At 45.7% G+C, this 21,889-nt stretch overlaps 1 protein-coding gene across 1 annotated transcript in view; it reads left to right on the top strand.

The window, feature by feature from the left end:
- AMDHD1 (amidohydrolase domain containing 1) overlaps positions 1-20,054 on the top strand; it is a 64,175-nt gene extending 44,121 nt beyond the window's left edge. The window contains exons 7-9 of the mRNA XM_077470211.1: positions 1,337-1,430; positions 13,670-13,830; positions 19,630-20,054. Coding sequence (XP_077326337.1) covers positions 1,337-1,430; positions 13,670-13,830; positions 19,630-19,735 — 361 coding nt within the window. The 3' untranslated portion in view covers positions 19,736-20,054. The remainder of the gene's footprint in view (positions 1-1,336; positions 1,431-13,669; positions 13,831-19,629) is intronic.
- The last annotated feature ends 1,835 nt before the right edge of the window (positions 20,055-21,889 follow it).

The following is a 21,889-nucleotide window of genomic DNA, read 5'->3' as shown; positions in this document are numbered from 1 at the left end:
GAGGGAGCTGACATGTTGCCTTGGCGTGTGTCTTCCGGGTATGGCGGCTCCGGCGCTGTGAGTGGCCGGAGCCGCGACATTGTCACTCCCGCGCGTGTGCGTGGGAGATTTCTGTCAGGCTTTCAGCCGAAAATCCCCTGTGCGCATGCGCCGCTGCAGTCGGCGGCGCATTGCGATGGGAATATCTCCTAAACCATACAGGTTTAGGAGATATTTTATTTACCTACAGGTAAGCCTTATTATAGGTTATAATATAATTTATACGTTTAAAAAAAAAAACTGTATACAAATGCTTTAAAGGGACACAGAGTGCCGGGGTTTAGTGGTAAGTGACACAATGGTTCAGGAATCGTTTCAACACAGTTACCAGAAACTCAGCGGTAATTCCACAAACTGTCACCTGATTATGGTTTTCTTAATCACAGTTCTTTGAGATTGGTAGTGGCAACCAAGCAAGCCATCTCCCTCCAGATGGTGGGCGGGGCTAGCAGGACTGTGATTGGCTTTAGCATTGGCCAATGTCGGTCGACCTGGAAACAGGGGCCACTCCACTGCACTGCTTTGCCGATGGGGAGGGAGTCAAGTGTCGGGAAAAGAGGCTTTGTGTGCCGCGGGTTGCCTACCCCAGTTTACACTATATATTGAATAATGCAATGTACACACGACCGGACTTTCTGGCAGACTAGGTCAGACAGAATCGGTCCATTTAACAATCCGATCGTGTGTGGGCTAATCCAATCGTTTTTCATCTTAAAAATCCAATGGACCTAGTAATAGAACTTGTTAGGAATTGAGTCCCTCGGACAAATTTAAATCGGGAAAACCGTTCGTCTGTATGCTGGTCCGACGGACCAAATACGACGCAAGGGAAGCTATTGGCTACTGGCTATTGAACTTCCTTTTTTTAGTCCTGTCTTACATCATCACGTTCAAAACGTACAGACTTTCTGACTATGTCCGTTTGTGTGTGGTCAAGTCCCTCCTTTTTGGAAAGTCTGTCGGAACTCTGGCGAAAGTCCGTCGGGAACACCGTTGGACCTAGTCTGCCGGAAAGTCCGGTCATGTGTACGCGGCATTAGGTTTTCCTGACAGTGCAACACAAATTTTTTTATTTATTTATTTTTTAAGTTGCCTTTCTATATTCATGTGTGAATATTGATGAGTGCTGCAGTCAGGTTTTCTACTACCTCATATTTCATTTTGATTAATTTGCCAAGTGTGGGTTAAGCGCGACATAAGGCACTGTCCATCCTTCCCTGCCCAGCCCAGTGCTACATTCATTTGTATTTTGTATAGTCTAAATATTAATAAAAAAACTCTATTTCTCCTTTCTAAGACTCAAACAACCTCGAGCTAGAGACATGCTCAGTGCTGGGGTCATTGTATCTCTTGGAAGCGACTTTAATCCCAATGCATACTGTTACTCCATGGTAAGTGCTCTTGTGAAATGGCAACGGTTTAGAGTGCAAGTTTCTTATGTATGAATAGTTACATATTGTTTTTATACCAATATTATAGCCATTGCCCACCAATGTGACATGCTTAGTGCTTCAGACATTAACAGATTCTGAAGTGCAATGTGTTTGCACATTTGCTGCTGTAAACTGTCAATAAAATGCTGAAACCAGGTTGTTCAAGTGCCAGCCAGTGCCGTGTCTTGGCCTAGGCGGACAGCTGCTGTAGCGTGGCACTTGATAATATTGTGGGCAGTATTTGGCGTACCTCACCAGGGAGGGGGCGCGACCTGCTCCCCCATAAATGAAAGGTGCCACTGACGAGGCTGCACTGACGGCCACTGATGAGGCTGCACTGACGGCTCCTGATGAGTGACTGATGTAAGTATTGAGAGAACGGTGTGTGATTGTGTGTGCTAATGTACAGAGATGAAGAGGTTGAGCTCTAAGAGAAAAAGGTGGAGCCTAAAGATGAAGCAGGTCTTAAACAGGCAGGGGTGTGGCCTTGACAGGAAGGGGTGGGTTGTATTTAGATTAGAGGGTGCATGAGTTTAGTCAGCCCTAGGGTAGCACAAAACCTAAATGCACCACTGGTGCCAGCAACTTTATTACTGTACATGCAAAATGAAAAACCAAGTAAAATTTGAATAGATAAAGCATTTAGTGACTTCATGGCGATGTATCCGTATGTCGCTGGACTTTCTGTGGTTAGTACGGGAATGATGCCTGCATCATCCTGGTATGTTTGTTTTTTGTTTTTGTTTTTTTTCTAGAGCCAGTGTTCTGCCGATAAAGGTCCCCCGTCGGATAGTGTCCGCCCTGTACTGCGCAGGCGCAGCACTTGCGCAGTACAGCGGACAAAGGAGACACCGAAATCTCCGAACATAAACAGCTGTTCATTAGCTGTACAGGGTGTCACACGCTCCCGATGCTCGTGTAACTCTGCAAGGGGCGGGTGTAAGGGCAGAAGACAGAAGACGCCGCATGATGGGCAGAGCTCATACGATGGGGGTGGATTTCTCAAAGGGGCGGCTGTATTATTGAGAAGCATGTAAGGGGCGATTACCTACATACAGAAGAGGTCGTATTTTACAATGATGGGCAGAGCTGATAAGTTGGGGCTGGTTTTTAGAGTGGCTTTATGAATAAACTACACGTCAAAACCCGCTCTTCAGTTGTGTAAAGATGCCCCGCAAAGATCCGCCCCTTTGAGAAATCCACCCCCATCAAGGCCATATGATCGCTCTGCCCATCATATGGCCTCTTCTGTATTCATCCGCCCCTACTCTTGCCCCTTGCAGAGTTGCATGAGCATCAGTAGCGTGTGGCACAATGTAGTCTTAATTGCGCAGGCGCCGTGTACAGCTGATGGAAAGCTGTTCATGTTCAGAGACTTTCGGCGTCTCCTTTGTCTTCCGTACTGCGCAAGCCAGGGCAGACGCTATCCAACGGGGGAACCTTTCTCGACAGGACACCGGCAGTCAGCTCTCTTGTAATGGCAATCGGAGTGGCTAATTAGCCGCATGATTGCCATCACAAGCAGAGGGAGGGGCTGTGTTATAGCTGCCTTCTGTGGTTTGTTTGGGCTCTCACCTTTAAATGGGAGATCCGAGCGACCAGCTGTCTTGTCCACTGGCTGGCCGAACAAAGCCAGGATCGGCTTTGATCAGCTCTGGGCTATGGTAACCCGGAAGTGATGACCCGACATCACTTCGGTTTATCTGGATGTGAACTACGCTATTTAAAAACACTGATCTTGATGTTTTGAATGCTTTCAAGGGCAGAGGGATTTGGGGTTTTACAAACCCCATATCTTTCCATAAAGAGTACTGGTCACATTGCTGTCACAAAGGATGTTTATATTCCTTAAGACCCCTTTCACACTGGGGTGCTTTGCAGGCACTACAGTGCTAAAAATGGCGCCTGCAAAGCTCCCTAAAAGAGCTGCTCCCGTGTCTCCAATGTGAAAGCCCAGAGGGCTTCCACACTGGAGCGTTGCACTGGCAGGACGCTAAAAAAAAGTCCTGCTAGCAGCATCTTTGGAGCGGTGAAGGAGCAGTGTGTATACCGCTCATGAAATCAATGGGCAGCACAGCTATGACAGCAATAAAAGTGATACAATTTTTTTTAAAGCAAGTGTAAAAATAAATTTAAATGCATTAATAATTTAAAAAAGAAAATGCAAAGTGCCCCGTCACCTCGTGTCAGTTCCGCACTCACACAGCGTTCTTCCCACGCGTGTGAAGTATTGCCATGAACATCAAATCGTGGGAATTCCAACAAAAGACTTTTAAAGCGTTTGCCTATAGACAGTAAAATGTACGTGTTTTGTAATTTAAAGCTTGACATGTTTGGAATTTGTTTACTGGGTGTACCATCATCTTTTATATATTACAAAAAAGAGGGTTGTGTTTTTCCCAAGGCGTCTTTCAGGACAGCACCTGAGAGATAGCGACTCCTCCCTCCTCGTTAGGAAACACCTTCTTCCTCCAGACTTTAAAGGGAGGCGCCTCCCTACCACACTTCAGTTATTGTGTTTCCTCCGGCCCGGAGGGAACATCTTTTGGGTGGGAGTCAGTTTCTCTTGGGTGTTCCTGAGGGACTAGGCTTCTTTCCCTTTTTTTCCTCCTTTAGAGACCCGCTGTCCTCCCGACCTACCCAGGCCTCGGCAGCGGTAGCAAGCGGGCTCCTCTTCCCCCTCTTGTGCTCGGAGAGAGCCGAAGATTCGGTGGCCCGCACGTTCGTAGGCGCGGCGGTGCGCGTGTGCCGCCGCCATGTTTTTTTCGGCGGTCGCGCCGGAAGTGACAGAGCGGGTCATCGGGTTGGCTGAAACGTCGTTTCCGGCGTGGACGCAGGGGGGAGGAGGGAGGACAGGAGATGGTGCCTATTTCCGCTTCCGGTCCGGTGCAGCTGCATTATGGGAGTCCGGAGGCGGCGTGTAGCCACAAGTGGATTGCTGCACACCTGTTATGGAAGATTCAGCGTCTGCAGCGGTGGGGACAGGCACAGGCACCGGCACCAGCAAAGCCCAGGTAAGAGGCAGAGGTTAAAGTCTGCTTTCTTTCTCCTATTTCCTGGCGTTTGGTCTCGCTCTCTCTCTTTTTTCTTTCCCCCCTGGTGGCAAGAGGCCTGTCTGGGCACTAGAAGCTGACTGGTTTCTTCTCAGTGCACCTGTGTGGTGATCCCTATCAAGGCTGAGACTGGGTCTCACTAAGGGTTCCCTGTTTTTTTTCCCTTTTTTGTCTTTTTCTTCATAGGCTAAGAGCTCTGACCCAAAGAAAAGATGTCCTTCTTGCAGGGCCAAGCTGGGAGAAAATTGGAAGAAAACCCTATGCAGTCCCTGCATTACTTCTTTAGTTAAGGAGGAATCAGCCTCTGTATGTGAGGATCTGGTGGCCTCTGTAAAGAAGGAGCTATACGCCACGATTCCGAATTTTCGTGACTCACTAGCAAACCCGGCTGCTAGTCAGCCTTCCACTTCAGAGTCTTCCCAGGGGTCTCTCTCAATCCCGGTATTGGAATCTCTGCTGAAGACCCTTCAGATAGGGAAAAGCAGTCCACTGCTCTTTCCGTTAAAGATTCAGAAGAGGAGTTGGAGGATTCTGAGGTAGCCCCCTCTAAATTCAAACTGTCCCTGGAAGAGGTTGATGGGCTCCTTAAAGCCATTCATGCTACGCTTGGTTTAAGTGAGGAGAGAAAGGAATTATCACTCCATGACCGCATGAATGCTGGGTTGGATGAGCCTAAGGGCCGAACGTTCCCAGTTCATCCGGTCATCTCTGAGGCCATTAGGAAAGAATGGCAGGATCCAGAGAAAAATCCCTTTTTCTCCAAAGCCCACAAAAGGCGTTTTCCTTTTGAGGAGGACCCTGCAGCAGTGTAGAACAAGGTGCCCAGACTGGATGCCGCCTTCTCCCAGGTTTCAAGGTCCACGGATCTGTCCTTTGAGGACATGGGAGTTTTGAAGGATCCGATGGACAAACGCATGTATCTTTTGCTCAAGAGATCATGGCAATCAGTTATGAGCAATTTAAAACCAGCAATGGCCACAACGTGTGTAGCCAAAAATTTAGAATACTGGATTAACCAGTTAGTCACATATAGCTGCAGATTCCCCCAAACAGGAAATCTTAGATTCTTTTCCCACCCTGATTACGGCAGTGGCTTATGTTGCAGATGCCTCAGCTGAGGCAATTAAGATATCAGCCAGGTCAGCAGCTCTAACTAATGCTGCAAGAAGAGCCTTATGGCTTAAAACCTGGCCTGGTGACTCGGCATTAAAGAATAAGCTGTGTGGGTTACCCTTTTCAGGGGACCTGCTCTTCGGCCCTGACCTCGATAATATTCTTGACAGGACAGCCGATAAAGAGATCCTTCCCGGTCAAAAAGAAAAAGCAGGTACCAAAACGTCTTTTTCAACCTCAAAAAACTCAGGATCAGGACAGCAAGTTGCAGGGGGGAAGGAAAAATTGGTCCGCCCCGAAGCCGAAGGGTAGAGGCGGAATTCTCTTCCGTCCTCCTACACAGGCCGAAAAATCGCAATGACTCGTCTCTACGGGTGGGCGGAAGACTACAAGAATTTCTTCCGCAGTGGTCAGGGATAACTTCAAATCAGTTTATCCTGACCACTCTCGCGCAGGGTTACTCACTCGAGTTTGCCAACAACCCCCCAAAAAGGTTCCTGATTACCAACACCCCGCGGGACTCAGTAAGGGCCCTGGCCATGAAGTCCTCTCTAGAGGAACTGATGCAACAGGGTGTAGTAGTACAGGTGCCCCTGCAAGAACAGCAGGAAGGGTTTTACTCCCATGTTTTCCTAGTAAAGAAACCGACAGGAAAATTTCGGTTGATTCTCAACCTGAAACCGTTAAACAAGTCCATAAGGTACAGGAAGTTCAAAATGGACTCAATTTTTTCAGTCAGAAATCTGTTGACGCCAGGATGTTTTATGGCGTCAGTGGACTTAAAAGATGCATACCTACATGTTCCGATCTCTCTCCAGTCTCAGAAGTTCCTCAGGCTGGCGGTGAGGTTGGGGGGTGTGGTTCATCATCTCCAGTTCAGGGCCTTACCCTTCGGCCTGTCATCATCTCCCCGAATTTTTACCAAAGTAATGGCAGAAGCTTTAGCGTCGCTGCGACTTCAGGGAATCGCAGTTATTCCTTATTTAGATGATCTGCTGTTTTTCGCCCCATCCAGCGAGGAATTGCAGATCAATCTAGGCAAGGCTCGCAGCCATCTGGAGGTGCTGGGGTGGATTTTGAACCTCCAAAAGTCGTCCCTAAACCCATCTCAGGAGATTCGGTTTTTAGGGTATCTAATAAATTCGGTGGATCAAAAAATCTTCCTTCCCTTAGACAAAAAGGACAGGATTTCCGGTGCAGTGTCTTTACTACAGACCAGCCAAAATCTGACAGTAAGACAGGTTATGTCAGCTTTGGGGGTTCTAACTTCAACAATGCCAGCAGTCCAGTGGGCAAGAATGCATTTCAGGTGTCTGCAGGCTTTCCTTCTAAAATCTTGGGATCACACAGTGGCATCCCTAGAGGCAGAGGTAAGAGTGTCAACCCAGGTAAAAAGGTCCCTATGGTGGTGGAAAAGACAGGATGTCTTATCGGAAGGGTTAGTCTGGGCTTTTCCAGTCGAGAAAAAACTAACAACCGATGCCAGTTCCTGGGGGTGGGGAGCCCATCTGGGAACATGTTTCACTCAGGGGTCCTGGGCCAAAGAGGAGGCAATAAGGTCCTCGAACTGGAGGGAGCTCAAGGCGATTGCCTTGGCTCTGGAGTTGTTTGTTCAGGAGCTTCAGTCCCATCACGTCCAGGTCCTAACAGACAATGCCACGGCGGTGGCTTATTTAAACAGACAGGGGGGTACAAGAAGCAGGTCGCTTCAGGTACTGGCCATGGAGATTCTTCGGTGGGCGGAAAAACGTTTGTTATCCTTATCAGCAGTCCACCTAAAAGGGGATCTAAACAGGTTAGCGGACTTCCTAAGCAGAAACGCTATTCAGGAAGCGGAATGGTCTCTAAACCCGGAGGTATTCGCAATGATTGCCGGGAAATGGGGTTTACCAGAGGTGGACCTGTTCGCCTCAAGGGTGAACGCCCAGGTTCCCCAGTTCTTTTCCCTGGACAGTCGCGATGGCTCGCTGGGCACAGATGCGCTAGCTTATCCATGGGAATTTCGTCTTTGCTACGCTTTTCCCCCATTTCAGTTAATCCCGTTAATTTTAAGAAAAATTCAGAAGGAGAAGGTGCCAGTTATTCTAATCACGCCCTTTTGGCCAAAAAGGGCCTGGTTTTCGACAGTTCTAGGTCTGGCAATCAAGCCTTGTTGGCATCTGCCTCTCAGGCACGATCTGTTGTTGCAGGGCCCAGTAAACCATCCAGGAGTGGCCAGCCTGGCCCTCACGGCCTGGTTTCTGAAAGGCAGCTCCTTAGGAGCAAGGGGTTTTCCAGCCGTTTGATCTCTACCCTTTTGGCAAGTAGGAAAAGGGTTACAGGGGCCATTTATTCTAAGGTTTGGAAGCGTTATAAAACTTGGTGTTTTTCAGCCGCCCAGGTGCCAGGGAGCCTTGTCTCCATCTTGGAGTTTTTACAAGATGGAGCAGACAAGGGACTAGCAGTTAGTACCCTGAAGGTGCAGGTAGCAGCTCTGACAGTGTTCTTAGAAAGATCTGTGGCCTCAGATCCGCTGGTGATCAGATTCTTTAGAGCCCTTAAAAGATCTAGGCCAGCTCCTATTAAGGTTTTTCCTAGATGGGATTTGTCGGTAGTCCTACAGTCTCTAACAAAGGGTCCTTTTGAGCCTCTTGTGGAGGCTTCCCTCAGGTTTCTCACATTAAAGACTGTTTTTCTGATTGCCATTGTCTCTGCACGCAGGATCAGTGAGATAAATGCTCTGTCAGTTAAAGAACCATATCTTTCCATTTTTCTGAGTTATTCTTAGAACAGATGCAAAATTCTTACCGAAGGTAGCTTCAGTCCAGAACCGTATACAGGACATAGTACTGCCAACCTTTTGTGTTAACCCCAAAAGAAATAAGGAGACTCTTTTCCATACATTGGACGTCAGGAGGACTCTGCTGAGTTATCTAGAAAGGACGGAGTCCTTCAGACGTTCAGATTCACTGTTTGTACTTTTCTCAGGAAGAAAAAAGGGTTTCCAAGCTTCTAAAGTTACTTTAGCTAGATGGCTGAAATTAGCTATCTCGGAGGCATATTCCCAGGCAGGATTATCCCCTCCAGCAGGAATTTGTGCACACTCAACCAGGGCTCTGGCGTCTACGTGGGCAGAGAGAGCTGGTGCCACCCCTGAGCAGATCTGCAAGGCGGCGACATGGTCGAGTTTTCACACATTTGTGAAACATTATAGACTGGACCTCACTTCTGCCAGCGATCAGGCGTTTGGCAGAAAGGTCCTGCAAGCTGTTGTCCTGCCCTAAGGGGTAAGTCTCTGTTATCCTCTCAGGTGCTGTCCTGAAAGACGCCTTGGGAAAAACCAAGTTAGACTTACCGGTAACTTGTTTTCCAGAAGTCTTTCAGGACAGCAACATCCCGCCCTATGGTATTATATTATGCTACGCTGTGACTAACGTATCTGTTTATGTGTTCCAGCCGGGGCCGGAGGTTCTCTTCTACAACTGAAGTGTGGTAGGGAGGCGCCTCCCTTTAAAGTCTGGAGGAAGAAGGTGTTTCCTAACGAGGAGGGAGGAGTCGCTATCTCTCAGGTGCTGTCCTGAAAGACTTCTGGAAAACAAGTTACCGGTAAGTCTAACTTGTTTTTTTTTTTTTTTTTTTATTGCGTTTGAAAAATTGCTGTGCAATTACCATGTGAAATAAAATGCAGAAAATCACACCACCTACCAATTTATTCTCTGCTTTTAAAAAAACATATGTTCTGGGGGTTCTAATTTGTTTACATGTAAAAAAAATCAGTGTTTTTTGCTAGAAAAAGGCCTGGAGCTGAAGTGGTTAAACTCTTCCAATAGTAAGGAAGGGAATGGGATTTTTCTATTAGCTGGCATAGTATGTAACTGTAATAAGAAAATGGTTTCCGTCATACTTTCTGTTGGGTTGTTAAAGAGGAAGTAAACCCTGATGGGTTTACTTCCTCTTTTTTTCCCTGCAAAGGTAAAGCATAATGGACTACTATGCATCGCATAGTAGCTCATTATGTGTCACTTACCTGACACAGGAGCCAGCGAAGTCGCCGCTGATCCCTGTAGTCCGCCGCATCCATGTTGCTTGTGGCGTCTCGCAGCTCCGACGAATCACAGCGGCGCAACCGCGATGACGTCACTCCCGCGCATGCGCACGGGAGTCGCGCCTCGCAGCTCCGCCGCTGTCATACGGCGAAGCCGCGATGACGTCACTCCCGCGCATGCGCACGGGAGTCGACAAATTTGGCAAATCCATTCTTGGATTTGCCGCATTTAGTGCGCCTGCGCGCCGCTGTCTACGGCGCATGCGCCGTAGACAGCGGTGCCCATTTTCGGGCAAATATCTCCTAAACCATATAGGTTTAGGAGATATTGCTTGGACCTACAGGTAAGCCTTAATCTAGGCTTACCTATAGGTCCAAGTTGTTTGGAAGGGTTTACTTCCTCTTTAATCCTTAATCAATATGGCGAGCAGCAATCTTTTTACATTTTGGATATAGTAGGTAAAATCAGAGATGGACTGACAACTCATGGGTCCCCCGGGCAATAGGAGATCATGAGGCCCCCAGGCAGTAGGAAATTATGGGGACCCCAGGCAATAGATTATGGGGCCACACAGTATATACACACATACAGTATACACACACAGAATACACATACATACACTGAAAAGGTACTGGAAAGGCGGAGCAGCTATAATCTTGGGATTAAAAAAAAAAAACACACATTTTTACTACTGTCCCTGGTTTTATTGAGGCTGGCAACCCTGATAGGGCCCCTTAGTAGCATGGGCCCCTCGGGCAGTGCCCGAGCGAATGGTCAGCCTGCCCCTGGGTAAAATACTTGTTCAGGACTTTTTGCTATCTTTGTCCTACAGGGGAGATTGCACTTACTGTAAACACAACAGGAAGTGGGAGGAAATCTCTTAAAATTTAGTATCATCTTCTCTTAGACCATTGTTACCAGCACCATAAGATTTTCCCTTTACTTTTATTATGGTGACAGTAGTCACCAGAAAGAGTATGGATGGTGATTTATTTTCCCCAGCAGAAACGGACCACAATAAAAATCTGACATAAGTTCTAACGCTTCCCTGCTGTATCCAAATCAAATACATTCTAAGCACGTGTATAATTGAATATTTACAGAAATGCCTTCTAAGGCTAGGTTCACATCTATGCAACTGCCCTTGATGTGTTTTTCAGGCATGTTTTGCAGTGTGTCTTGTATTTTTAAACACTTTTTAATACGTTTTTGCAGGTAGTTTTCATGCATTTTGCATTTTTTTCCCCTCTTTAACTACTTCAGCCCCGGAAGGATTTACCCCCTTCATCACCAGAGCACTTTTTGCAATTCGGCACTGTGTAGGTTTAACTGACAATTGCGCGGTCGTGCAACTTGGCTCCCAAACAAAATTGACGTCCTTTTTTCCCACAAATAGAGCTTTCTTTTGGTGGTATTTGATCACCTCTGCGGTTTTTAATTTTTGCTCTATAAACAGAACGACAGTTTTGAAAAGCATTACGTTTTACTTTTTGCTATAATAAATATCCCCCACAAATATATAAAAAAACTTTTTTTTTTTCCTCAGTTTAGGCCGATACGTATTCTTCTACATCTTTTTGGTAAAAAAAATGTATTAGTAATGGCGGTGATCAGCAATTTTTATCATGACTGCGACATTATGGCAGACACATCGGATAATTGCTGACAGCTGAATGAATGGGACCATTGGCATTAATACAGCAATCAATGCTATACAATTGCATTGATTACTGTAAAAATATCACTGGCAGTGAAGGGTTTAATCACTAGGGAGGGGTTAAGTGTGTCCTAGGGGAGTATTTCTAACTGTCTGGGGGATGGGCAGCGCCGTCTTTTTATTTAATTTTTTTTATTTATTTTTTTATAAAATCTTTTTTATTGAGTTTTTCATTGGCATACAGACTGCCTCATGCGGGCCAAACATTACCCACACAGGGGCACATTCCTGAGGCAACAGGGCCCAACAAGGGACATCCGTCTTTAATATTGATTGGACCCTGGGCAAGCATTTTCTTAGGGGTGCCCTCCCCATGCAATTTCGCTCTCCACCTGCTCTGAGATCTAAAATAAATAGTAGCTAGACTCAAAATCAATTTACTGAATCAGATCAGGCAGCGATTGGGATTGGTTGCCAGAGGTTGCAGTGCATCATTAATGCTTACTGACTGGTTGCTAGAAGTTACCCCCCCCCCCCACAAACACACACACACACCAATTTTGCTTACTTTTGCAGAACAGGCTGTTGTTAGGCTTAATGACCACAGTTGCAGGCAATACTTTTACGCATGCCCCTTGACCTCACCAGTGGGCAACATTCAGTGTAGGTGATGGTGGATATGGTATACATATAAATGCCTCCTTTATTTACATATAAATGCCACCCGTCCGTGTCTATTTACATATGAGTGCCACCTTTTATTTCCAGATCGATGCAGGCTATTTACATGTAAACACAGTGTCTGCAGGTGAGTCATCTGTATATGACAATAGGGCAGATCTGGGAAGCATTAGTAGCAGCACTTTACACTGATATATCGGGACACAGCATGGGACTAAAACTTCAAGGGACAAGGGAATTTAAACTGGGATAGTTGGCAAGTATGAGGCAGGCTCTTTGGGCCCCACAACAATGATGGGGGCCCAGGGCAGCTGCCCCTTTTGCCCTGCCTTAAAATTGGTCCTGGGGATGGGCTGTGTGTGACGTGACACTGATCGCTGCTCCTGATGACCGGGAGCAGACGATCAGTGTCCTGTCATGAGTTATGCCCCGTACACACGAGAGGGATTAAGTCTGACAGACCTCCAAAGGAGTTCCGCCGGAGTTCCGACGGAGTTCTGGCGGACTTTTCGACCGAACGGACTTGACCACACACCATCACACCAAACTCCGACGGAGTCGAACGTGATGACGTACGACTGGATTCGACGTAGGAAGTTCCTAGACAGTAGCCAATAGCTGCCCTAGCGTCGGTTTTAGTCCGTCGGAGTAGCACACACACGAGCGGATTTTTCAAAGGGGACCGGGTCCGGCGGAGTTCCGTCGGGAAAATTTAAAGCATGCTTCATTTCTAAAGTCCGTCAGACTTTAGCTTGGCTAAAGTCCGTTGCAGCCCACACACGATCGGATAGTCCGCCGGACTCAGTCCGTCGGAGTTTGGATGTCGAAAAGTCCGCTCGTGTGTACGGGGCATTAGAATGGGGAGATGCTGTTTACATCAGTATCACCCCGTTCTTCAGCTCCGTGACATGATCGTGGGTATCCCCGCGGCGATCGAGTCCATGGGTTCCGCGGGCATGGTCATGGAGCTTGCGGCAGGTGCACGAGCGCGCACAGTGGGAAATTCAAAGTAACGTACGGGTACGTTACTTTGCCCAGCCGTGCCATTCTGCCAATGTATATTTGGCGACAGCGGTCGGCAAGTGGTTAAACAGTAGATCTGTCATGTCTCCTGTTGGAATGGGGATCCGACTTGTTTACAAGTCGGATCCCTGTTCTGCCTCTGTACTAGGCAATTGCGGGTCACCGGCGGACATCTAGTCTGCCCGACCCATGGGCATGCTCCCACAGAGTACCGCGGGTCCGAACTTGCGCCCCATAATGAGCCGCCGTACAGCTACGACAATTTGCACACGCGAGCCGACCTGCTGCTGCATAACAACGGCGGCTCGTCAAGAAGTGGTTACACAGAAAAATAAAAATGCAAAACACAAATTGCATCACAAACGCAACACTTGTGTTTCTGGTGCGATTCCATTGAAGTCAATTACACGCAAAGCGCAGAAAAGTCTCTGACCTTTTCCAAAAATGCAAAGCACATAGATGTGGACATTTACCATAGGAAAACATGTTAAATGGACGGTAGTACATTTCTGCAAACTGCAAAACACACTAATAAATGCATAGGTGTGACTCTTGGGTAAGTCTCTTATAAGTCTCTTGTATATCTTATATTGTTTTTCTGTAGCAGTAGCAAATTTATGAGTGATGTTTTCTTGTTGCTTTCAGCCTATGGTGATGCACCTGGCTTGTGTCAATATGAGAATGTCTCTGAAAGAAGCCCTTGCTGCTTCTACAATTAATGCTGCATACTCCCTGGGAAGATCTCATACACATGGTTCTCTTGAGGTTGGAAAACAAGGCGATGTTGTTGTTATAAATGCCCCAAGGTATGTTTCAGCTGTCTACCATACAGATCGATTATCTTGCACAGGAATAATTTGAGTGTTTAATGAACTCACTGCTACATTTTAATTAGGAATTGTTCACATGGGGAGTACTAAAGCGTACACCCGTGGAAGGCCATGTTTACCTGCAGGGAGATGCTTAGGTGTTCCATGCATCCCTGTGCAGGCAGTAATTTTACTTTACTTGCTTAAATACCACTTTCAACCTGAAACTCTTCTATTGTAAAACCTTTCTTTCAGTGTGAGGTGATTGTTTCATGGGCCCCCTTAGGAGTTGCTTCTGCTGCTTTCCTTACAGGTGGCCTTCCCTGTAGCTGTATCCAAATAAACTACCCGCCTACTGGCAACAGATGTCAATATCTTAAATTTATTGGCTCAACTATCTTGGGTAGAGAGGGTTAGGGGTACAGGATACCCAAAAACAGCAGCTAAAATTCCTTTCCACTCAGACTTCTCTACTCAGTAGACCCAGATGGACAACTTGCTTCCAATATCTTTTGACCTCTGCCACAGGTTATTTGTAAGACTCTTTGTGCCTTTTATATGGGCTAATGTAGAGTCTATGGGTGGTTACCTTTCAGTTTCTTTTGTCATTGCCAAAGGACAGCTTAGAACACTCTAGGCCCAGAAGGACAGATCAGAGAACAAACACTCTTCTTGGCTCTGGCTTCCTCCACCAAGCAAGGGCTTGGGAGGAAAAGTCTGTGCTACACCTTTCCCAAGCAGTTTGCTGGTGGGGAAGGACTGGACCTTGCTGCACACGCTTCATTACCAGAGCCTAGGAAACAAGGACCCTTCTAGAACATCTCTCCAAATACTTATCCGATTCCCAGTGGCATAAACTTCCCAGTAATTGGCTAGGGCAGAATAAATATGCATTACTCTATACAGTGTATCTTCTTATTTAGTCCACTGAAGAACACTCAACAGTGGCAGGCAGAATTAAACCATGTTCTAGGAGAAACTTGTCAAATACCAAAAAACACCAACAAAACAAAGGACATGTCAGCGTAAGGCATGGTCCCTACATACTGTAATGTTTTAGAGTCAAATATGTTTTATTGTATATAAAAAGAACATAGCAGAAGGTCCATATATTAATTTCAATAAGTTGTAGACTACAAACCATGTATCAAAAATAGGTTGTAACATAAACCAAAACAATGTACCATGATAAGCAAGTACCTCACATAATTGAAGAACAGAAACCCATAACTAAGGGTAATGTGTGCTAAATCCTGAGGTTAGCACATTCAGATATGGAAAGGGGGAAACAGAATAAGAAAGAGCAGAGGGAGAAAAGCTGGAGAAAAGGGTGGAATCGAGGAGAAAAAAAATTAGAGGGTTTCAGCTAACCTTGGAGGACTAACCTGTGAAATTCGGTCAGGGAACCTTTTTATATTAATACTGTATGGAAAAACAGTGTTTAAAACATTAAAGTTTTATAAAAAATTCTCTCTCTATATCTATATCTCGCTCTATCTATATCTATATCTAAATATAGATAATCTCTCCATATTTGCTCAGCACATTGTGCAGGCTGTGCTGTCTAAGCCTTTTGCTCATAAAGCCTTCTAGATTCAGTGTGACCTCCCTGGCCATTTACCATATGCAAATGTTTGTAGTGATGCTGCATAGTGGAACCTTACTATTCTGCTCCCAAATTAAGTCTATCAGACACATTGGACTAACCTGGAAACCATATAGCCTCAGGCTGAGATTTATCATTGAAATACAGAGCCTGTCCCTAAGACAAATGGAAAATACTTAAAGCAGAGGTCCATCCTAAAGTGGACCTTCCGCTCATTGGAATCCTCCCCCCCTCGGGCGCCATAATTGACACCTTTCAGGGGGGAGGGGGGTGCAGGTACCTGTACAGTACAGGTATCTGCACCCACTTCCGGGATAGCTCTCTGCGGAAAGGGGCGTAGATCTACGCCCCTTTCCAAAAGTCCCCCGCTGCCTGCTGGGAAACACACAGATCCCAGAGGCAGCGGGTCCATCCTTATTGCGCAGCGCGACTCGCGCATGCACAGTAGGGAACCGGGAAATGAAGCCGAAAGGCTCCACTTCCTGATTCCCATACCCAAGATGGCGGCGGCAGCACCCGAGAGACGATCGAGAGATCGGCTTCAGGTGCCGACATTGCGGGCACGCTGGGCGGGTAAGTGTCCTTATTTTAAAAGTCAGCAGCTGCTGTATTTGTAGCTGCTGGCTTTTAAAAAAAAAAAACGGCGGAACTCCCGGCGGACTCCCGCTTTAATGGGAAGTTTAAAAAAAAACTGCAAGGTAAAGATTACACGCATTACTTAACCTATACACTATAGTTTTCCCTTAAAACTAAACACCGGGCTAAACAAATATTGGTGAAGTACAAAAAGCATGTGTACTATTACTTTAATCCTGGTGTCCTTTCTGTATTTCTTCCAGATCTGTGCATTAATCCAACTCTTCTGCAGTTTGCGTCTGTGCAGCAACTTCCTTTGATGACCAGCCACTGCTACACTCTATATACCCTGTTTCCCCTAAAATAAGACCTAGCGTGAGTGTCGGTGATGGCTGCAATATAAGCCCTACCCCCCAAATAAGCCCCACCCTCTTTCCCCGAAAATAAGCCCTACCCTGAGAATAAGACATAGAAGGACTTTAACTAGGGCTTATTTGGGGGGTAGGGCTTATATTGCAGCCATCGTCGACAATCACGCTAGGTCTTATTTTAGGGGAAACAGGGTAGTTGGTCTTGTATCCGCTCCCCTGTAGTTATTTGTAGGCAGCCTGTTATGAGTGGACCTACCAAATCTTGCTCACAGCTCAGGTTCCTACAGACTATGTGCAAGACAGTGAGGCTGTCACTACTACTTACATGATAATATTGGGCTTTTATAACAAAATAATAATTACAGTGCTGATGCAATAATATAAATGTAGCACTGACCCCCGAAGGAGCTGCTGGTTACTTTTAAGCTTACCGCTACCTTCCGTTCTCCTTGTGGCACGCCTAGGGGATGTCCCGTGGAAAATAGCCCAGTAACTTGAGACTGACAACCGATCCACTTGAATGGATTTTATTTGCAAAACTCAGACAATTGAACAGTCTTTCAACTTGGGATCAGAGGGTTGGGAGGGAAGTTCAGGTACTCTTAGGCCTCGTACACACGGGCGGATTGTCTGCCCAACTAAGTTCGTCAGACAATCCGACAGACAGTCCGTTCAACTTTTGAATAAACGGACTTGACCACACACGATGAACAGACAGTCCGCTGAAAGCTTGCGCGATGACGTGTACAGCACGTACAACGGGACTAGAAATACGACGTCCAATACACTGCAATGCAACCTTCGGCGTGTAAATCCTTTCTGAGCATGCGCCATACTTAGTCCGTCCAACTTGCCTACACACGAGCGGACTGTCCGCTGAAACCAAGTTTGGACGGACAAAATTACGGAAATTCCGAAAGACTTAGTCCGTCAGACTGTCCGCTGAAAAAGTCCGCTGAAGCCCACACACGAGCGGATTGTCCGCTGAAACACGGTTCAGCGGACTAAGTTGGGCAGACAATCCGCCCGTGTGTACGCGGCCTTAGTGTCAAAGTCAAAAAAACGTTGAACTTGCTTACTTTGACTGCATCCAGAGAATAGCCATTCGCAGCTGGATGGTCACCCAGGTTGGACAGTCCCTCTCTCAAGGCCTAGCAGCCAATAAGGTGCTTACTCAGGAACAAGTCTCTGCCACAGACGTTGTTGTAGAACATGTAGGGAAACTAAACTTGAAACACTTGTAGGATCTTTCAGTCTGCTTGGCGATATCCACAAGACCGGATTCGCTCAGTTACTTCAGCCCTTCCAGTCTCCTGTAAAGAAAACCAACCTGTACGTGGTCTTCTTCTAAAGAGTCCTCCCCTGGAATGCTCAAGTACTCTGGGCCTCTCCCGAACCCCCAACCACCTCAGAATCCTCCTTTAGTTTCCTTGCCTCAGGCTAGCCAGCCCAGAGGCATTAAGGTCAGGTGGATCCGCACCCCAGGCCATAGCCTTCCTGGGGGCTGGTCAGGAGGACCAGGACCATGAAGTCAGCACATCATACTAGACCGGAAACCCCAAACCTTGTGATGTCCGCATCTTAAATTCCCTCTCCCAGAGGGCACAGCGAGAGGGCCACTCCCACTGACCTGGCTCCGAAAGAGAGTAACTTAAGCACCTAAACAGACCATAGGTCCACACCTGCCACAAGAGACAGTGCCCCCTGTGGCCAGGCTGAACATCTCACAGTCCAGTCAGACTGATGCAGAGGTCCAATTTAGACAAATAAACCCAAACCAAGCTGCAGTTTAGGCAAAGTTAAAAAATAAAATGTTCATAAGTGTCAACATTTGTGCACAAGAAATACAGAGGGTATGGATTTTGAGGAGAAACCCACGCCAAAAAACGGGATGGGGCCCCCCAAATTTCACACCAAGCCCGGCAGGTCAAAAAAAAGGGGGGGCAGATTACCATATGCTCATTCGCCCAAAAAAGTGTCTGAAAAAATGTCGCACCCACCCTAGTTCAAGTGTGTCTTCTTCCTCCAGTTCTTCTTCCTCCAGTTCTTCTCCCGCCAGTGATGTCTTCTTCCTCTTTCTGCCAGTTCTTCTCCCTCTGCTAGCTCCCACCACTGTTCCAGATTCTGATAAGCCCCCCACCCCCAGACCCTCACAACCACTGCCCAGGGTTGTCGGGAAAAGGCCCTTGTCCCCATCAAAATGGGAACAAGGTCTTTGGGGGGGGGCTGAGCCCTCTTGCCCCAAAGCACCCCCCATGTTGAGGGCATGTGACCTGGTATGGTCTGGGTGGGGGGGACACCACGCCATTTTCTTTTTGTTTTGCCATTGGGATTCCCTTCAAAGTCCCATCCCATACCAGACTGGAGGGTTTGGCATGGTCTTAGGGGGGCCTACACCAGTGTGTTTCAATATTGGCGTGGGGTTCCCCCTCAAGATTCATAACAGACTCAAAAGGCCTGGTATGGTCAGATCGAAGTTAGATCTCGTTCATTGAAGTCGCATGGAAGTCAGACATGAAGTCGTAGGGTAAAGCCAGACCGAATGTCGTCTACCTTCTATGTCTGAGTAATTTGAACCTGCCCTTATATCTTTTGTGGCTATTGAGGAATATATTTTATTTCCCGTTTTTATGCCTGGATTTCAGCTTTTCAACAAGCGTGAAAGCTCACGCTCATAGTATAAAACTCAAAATTATTTATTTTTAAAGTGTTTTATTGAAGCCAAACTTTGTTTTCCCATTTTTTTTTAAAAAGATCTGACAATCTTTTTCTTAAACAAAGCTCCAGATAAAAAGAAAAATGAATATTAAAATAAGAAAACCAGCTTCTGCTGTAATATTCGGCTTTTACTCCAGAGATTTCCCCATGCAATGCTTTTTTCTGCCACTAGATGTCCTTGGTGTGATGCCCAGCATCCACTTTATTTGAGCCCCTCCAACAGCCTGTAACTGGACAGTGAAAAGAGAAGCAGCACAGCAATGAGCTCATCTCTTACTTATGTTACTCCACTTCCTCCTCCTATTTACATTCTCCTTGCCAGCATTTGAACTGAATGGTTCTTTGTGCTTCATCTTGCTTTCAAACTCTAGCTGGCTGTACAGGGACTGCAAGCAGCTGATACTGCTTGGATTTAAAATTATATTGAATAATGTGTACAGAGCCGCAAAAATTAATGTCTTTATATCTCTATAGAGTTCACTTTGAAATAGATGATTTATATAAGGTTTTCTTTTTTCTTTTCAGGTGGGAACATCTGATTTATCAGTTTGGAGGCCATCAGGAGTTGATTGAATATGTGGCCATAAAAGGCAAAATTGTCTACAAAAATGAAAGTGTTCTTGGCCTGTAAGGATTGAATCCAGAACAAAAAAAAAATATTTGGAGGGAAGAAACTTATTCAGCAGAATAGCCCAAGTTGCTAGTGGACCTATATTTGTAAAGCTGACATTATTGTCTCTTAATCTCTTCATGCTCCTTCGGTTCTCTCCATGTAGAGAAATACAACAGCTAGTAAACTTTACCTGTTTTAGGAGGTCTACTCAGAGGTGTAACTAAACAGCAAATGCTCTTCATTGCAACTTCTTTTCCTTCACTAGGGATTTGCTGTAGTAGTCAGTAATAACAAATACCTATCATTCTATTAAAGAAAACACACACAGTTCCAAAAATGTTGCGCAGTGATTTATTTCTGAATTTTTATCTAGATTTCGTGTACAAGGATGTTAAATCACTTTTAGCATACTCTAAGGCCCCTTTTCATACTGGGGGCGTCGGCGGTAAAGCGCCGCTATTTTTTAGCAGCGCTTTACCATCGGATTTGCGATGCTATTCAGTCGCTAGCGGGGCGAGATCACCTTTTGTCATTTTCATTTATAAACCTTTTCTTCCAAAAATGTTTTATTAAATAACCAGAAAATGGTTTAGTGTACAATGCATGCAGAAAGCCAATAAACCATTAAGTCCACACAAATCTTTATGTAGACAGTCACATGGTAAATTACAATCCCCATCAGTTATAGGGAGACAAACTGTAATTGGTAACAAAACCCACAAGCAAATTAATTGCATGAGATTAGTATATCTGGACCCACATTCCTAAATACTGTACAAAGAAAAAAAAAGGCATGGGAATACCTAATAGGATCTTCTGGGAAGTGGTACCAGCTACCATAGGGCTGAACCCTCACAGTAGGGTCAGATTAGGTATAATAAGCCTATCTGCCTACACTGCAAGTTAATTTTAAAATTAGATGACTAACTATAGAAAAATAAAAACATTAGAAAACCAGGATATATACTGTGAGAGAAAGAGAAAACCCATAAAAAAATGGGTGGGGTGAAGATAGGAATAGTAGGAAAGGGGGTGAGGAGAGGCCCCTTGATTGCTCTGGGTCAAATGCCCGACCCACACTGTGGCTCAAAGGGAGGGTGTTTGAGAAGAAAGGAAAAGTGGGAAGGAGGGATGAACTGTGTAATGCAGAGCAAAACTCTGCCATGTGGACTCCCGTATCCTGGCCTCTCAGGGAAAGAGCAGGTTCGTGAGGATGTGGATCTAGAATCCGATCAAATCATTCTTCAGAGTGTGGAGTCGAGTCTTGGAAATCATTTGCGCACAACAGACGGTTAAGAAGCTGGGTTAATCGGGAGCTGGAAGTGATTGGCATTATTTTTTTTTGAATGACCAACAGGGCTAGGTGTTTTCATAAATTTAGAGGGAGAGTCATGTGTAATATGGATGAGTTCTTCCACCTCTTGGATTTTACACAGGCGGGTGAGCCAATAAGGTATATCTGGAACACGTGGTGTGCCCCAGTATACCAAAATGCATAATTTCGTGGCATTGACCATGCACCCTTTGACCGCCAAAACTGGGGTGCTATGATATGCAGACAATGATTTTAACTTTTAATGTCAAAGGCTGGCCCACTTATTCGATTTCTAACAGATAGCTATTGTTTATTGAACCTACCTACCATATTTAAGAATCAGTAACAATGTGCTGGGGTTGTGAAATTACTCTTGGCAAGTAAATTGCCAAGATGATTTTTGCATGTTTAGGTCCCCAGGATTTAATGGGCCAATGCCACTTGAGGAGAAATTTTTAAATATGTACTGTAAAGTTTAGGAGAGTTCTTTACATTTATTTTTCTGTTTTAGATTGTTTGTTCTAACGAAAGGTTCTTTTAGAAATCATAAAAGCCAATTACCAATAGTAATTTTATTATGAACTCCACTGTAGCCGTATATGAATCCAGAACCTGACATTTAAAGCACTGATACAGTACATCTAAAGTAGCTCTATATATACAGTATTTGTCATGGAAGGACAGTGTTTCCCACTAATAGCTCAGGAAAACAGTTGGAGCATACCAGGCTATGCTGCACCATGGGTCATTTATGAGCACATATGTGCCTTGGATAGTAGTACGAAAGGTGAGGGACATGCATACATTCAGATATGATTTTGTATCAGAGATATGGTTTTAAGATAAAAATACAGGTA

This window comes from Lithobates pipiens, unplaced genomic scaffold (genome assembly GCF_037356315.1).
Source record: "Lithobates pipiens isolate NorthernLeopardFrog02 unplaced genomic scaffold, aLitPip1_a1.2 Scaffold_8, whole genome shotgun sequence".
In the NCBI taxonomy this organism is placed as follows: domain Eukaryota; kingdom Metazoa; phylum Chordata; class Amphibia; order Anura; family Ranidae; genus Lithobates; species Lithobates pipiens.
The sequence above is the reverse complement of the archived record's forward strand: the minus strand, read 5'-3'. Positions and strand labels throughout refer to the sequence as shown.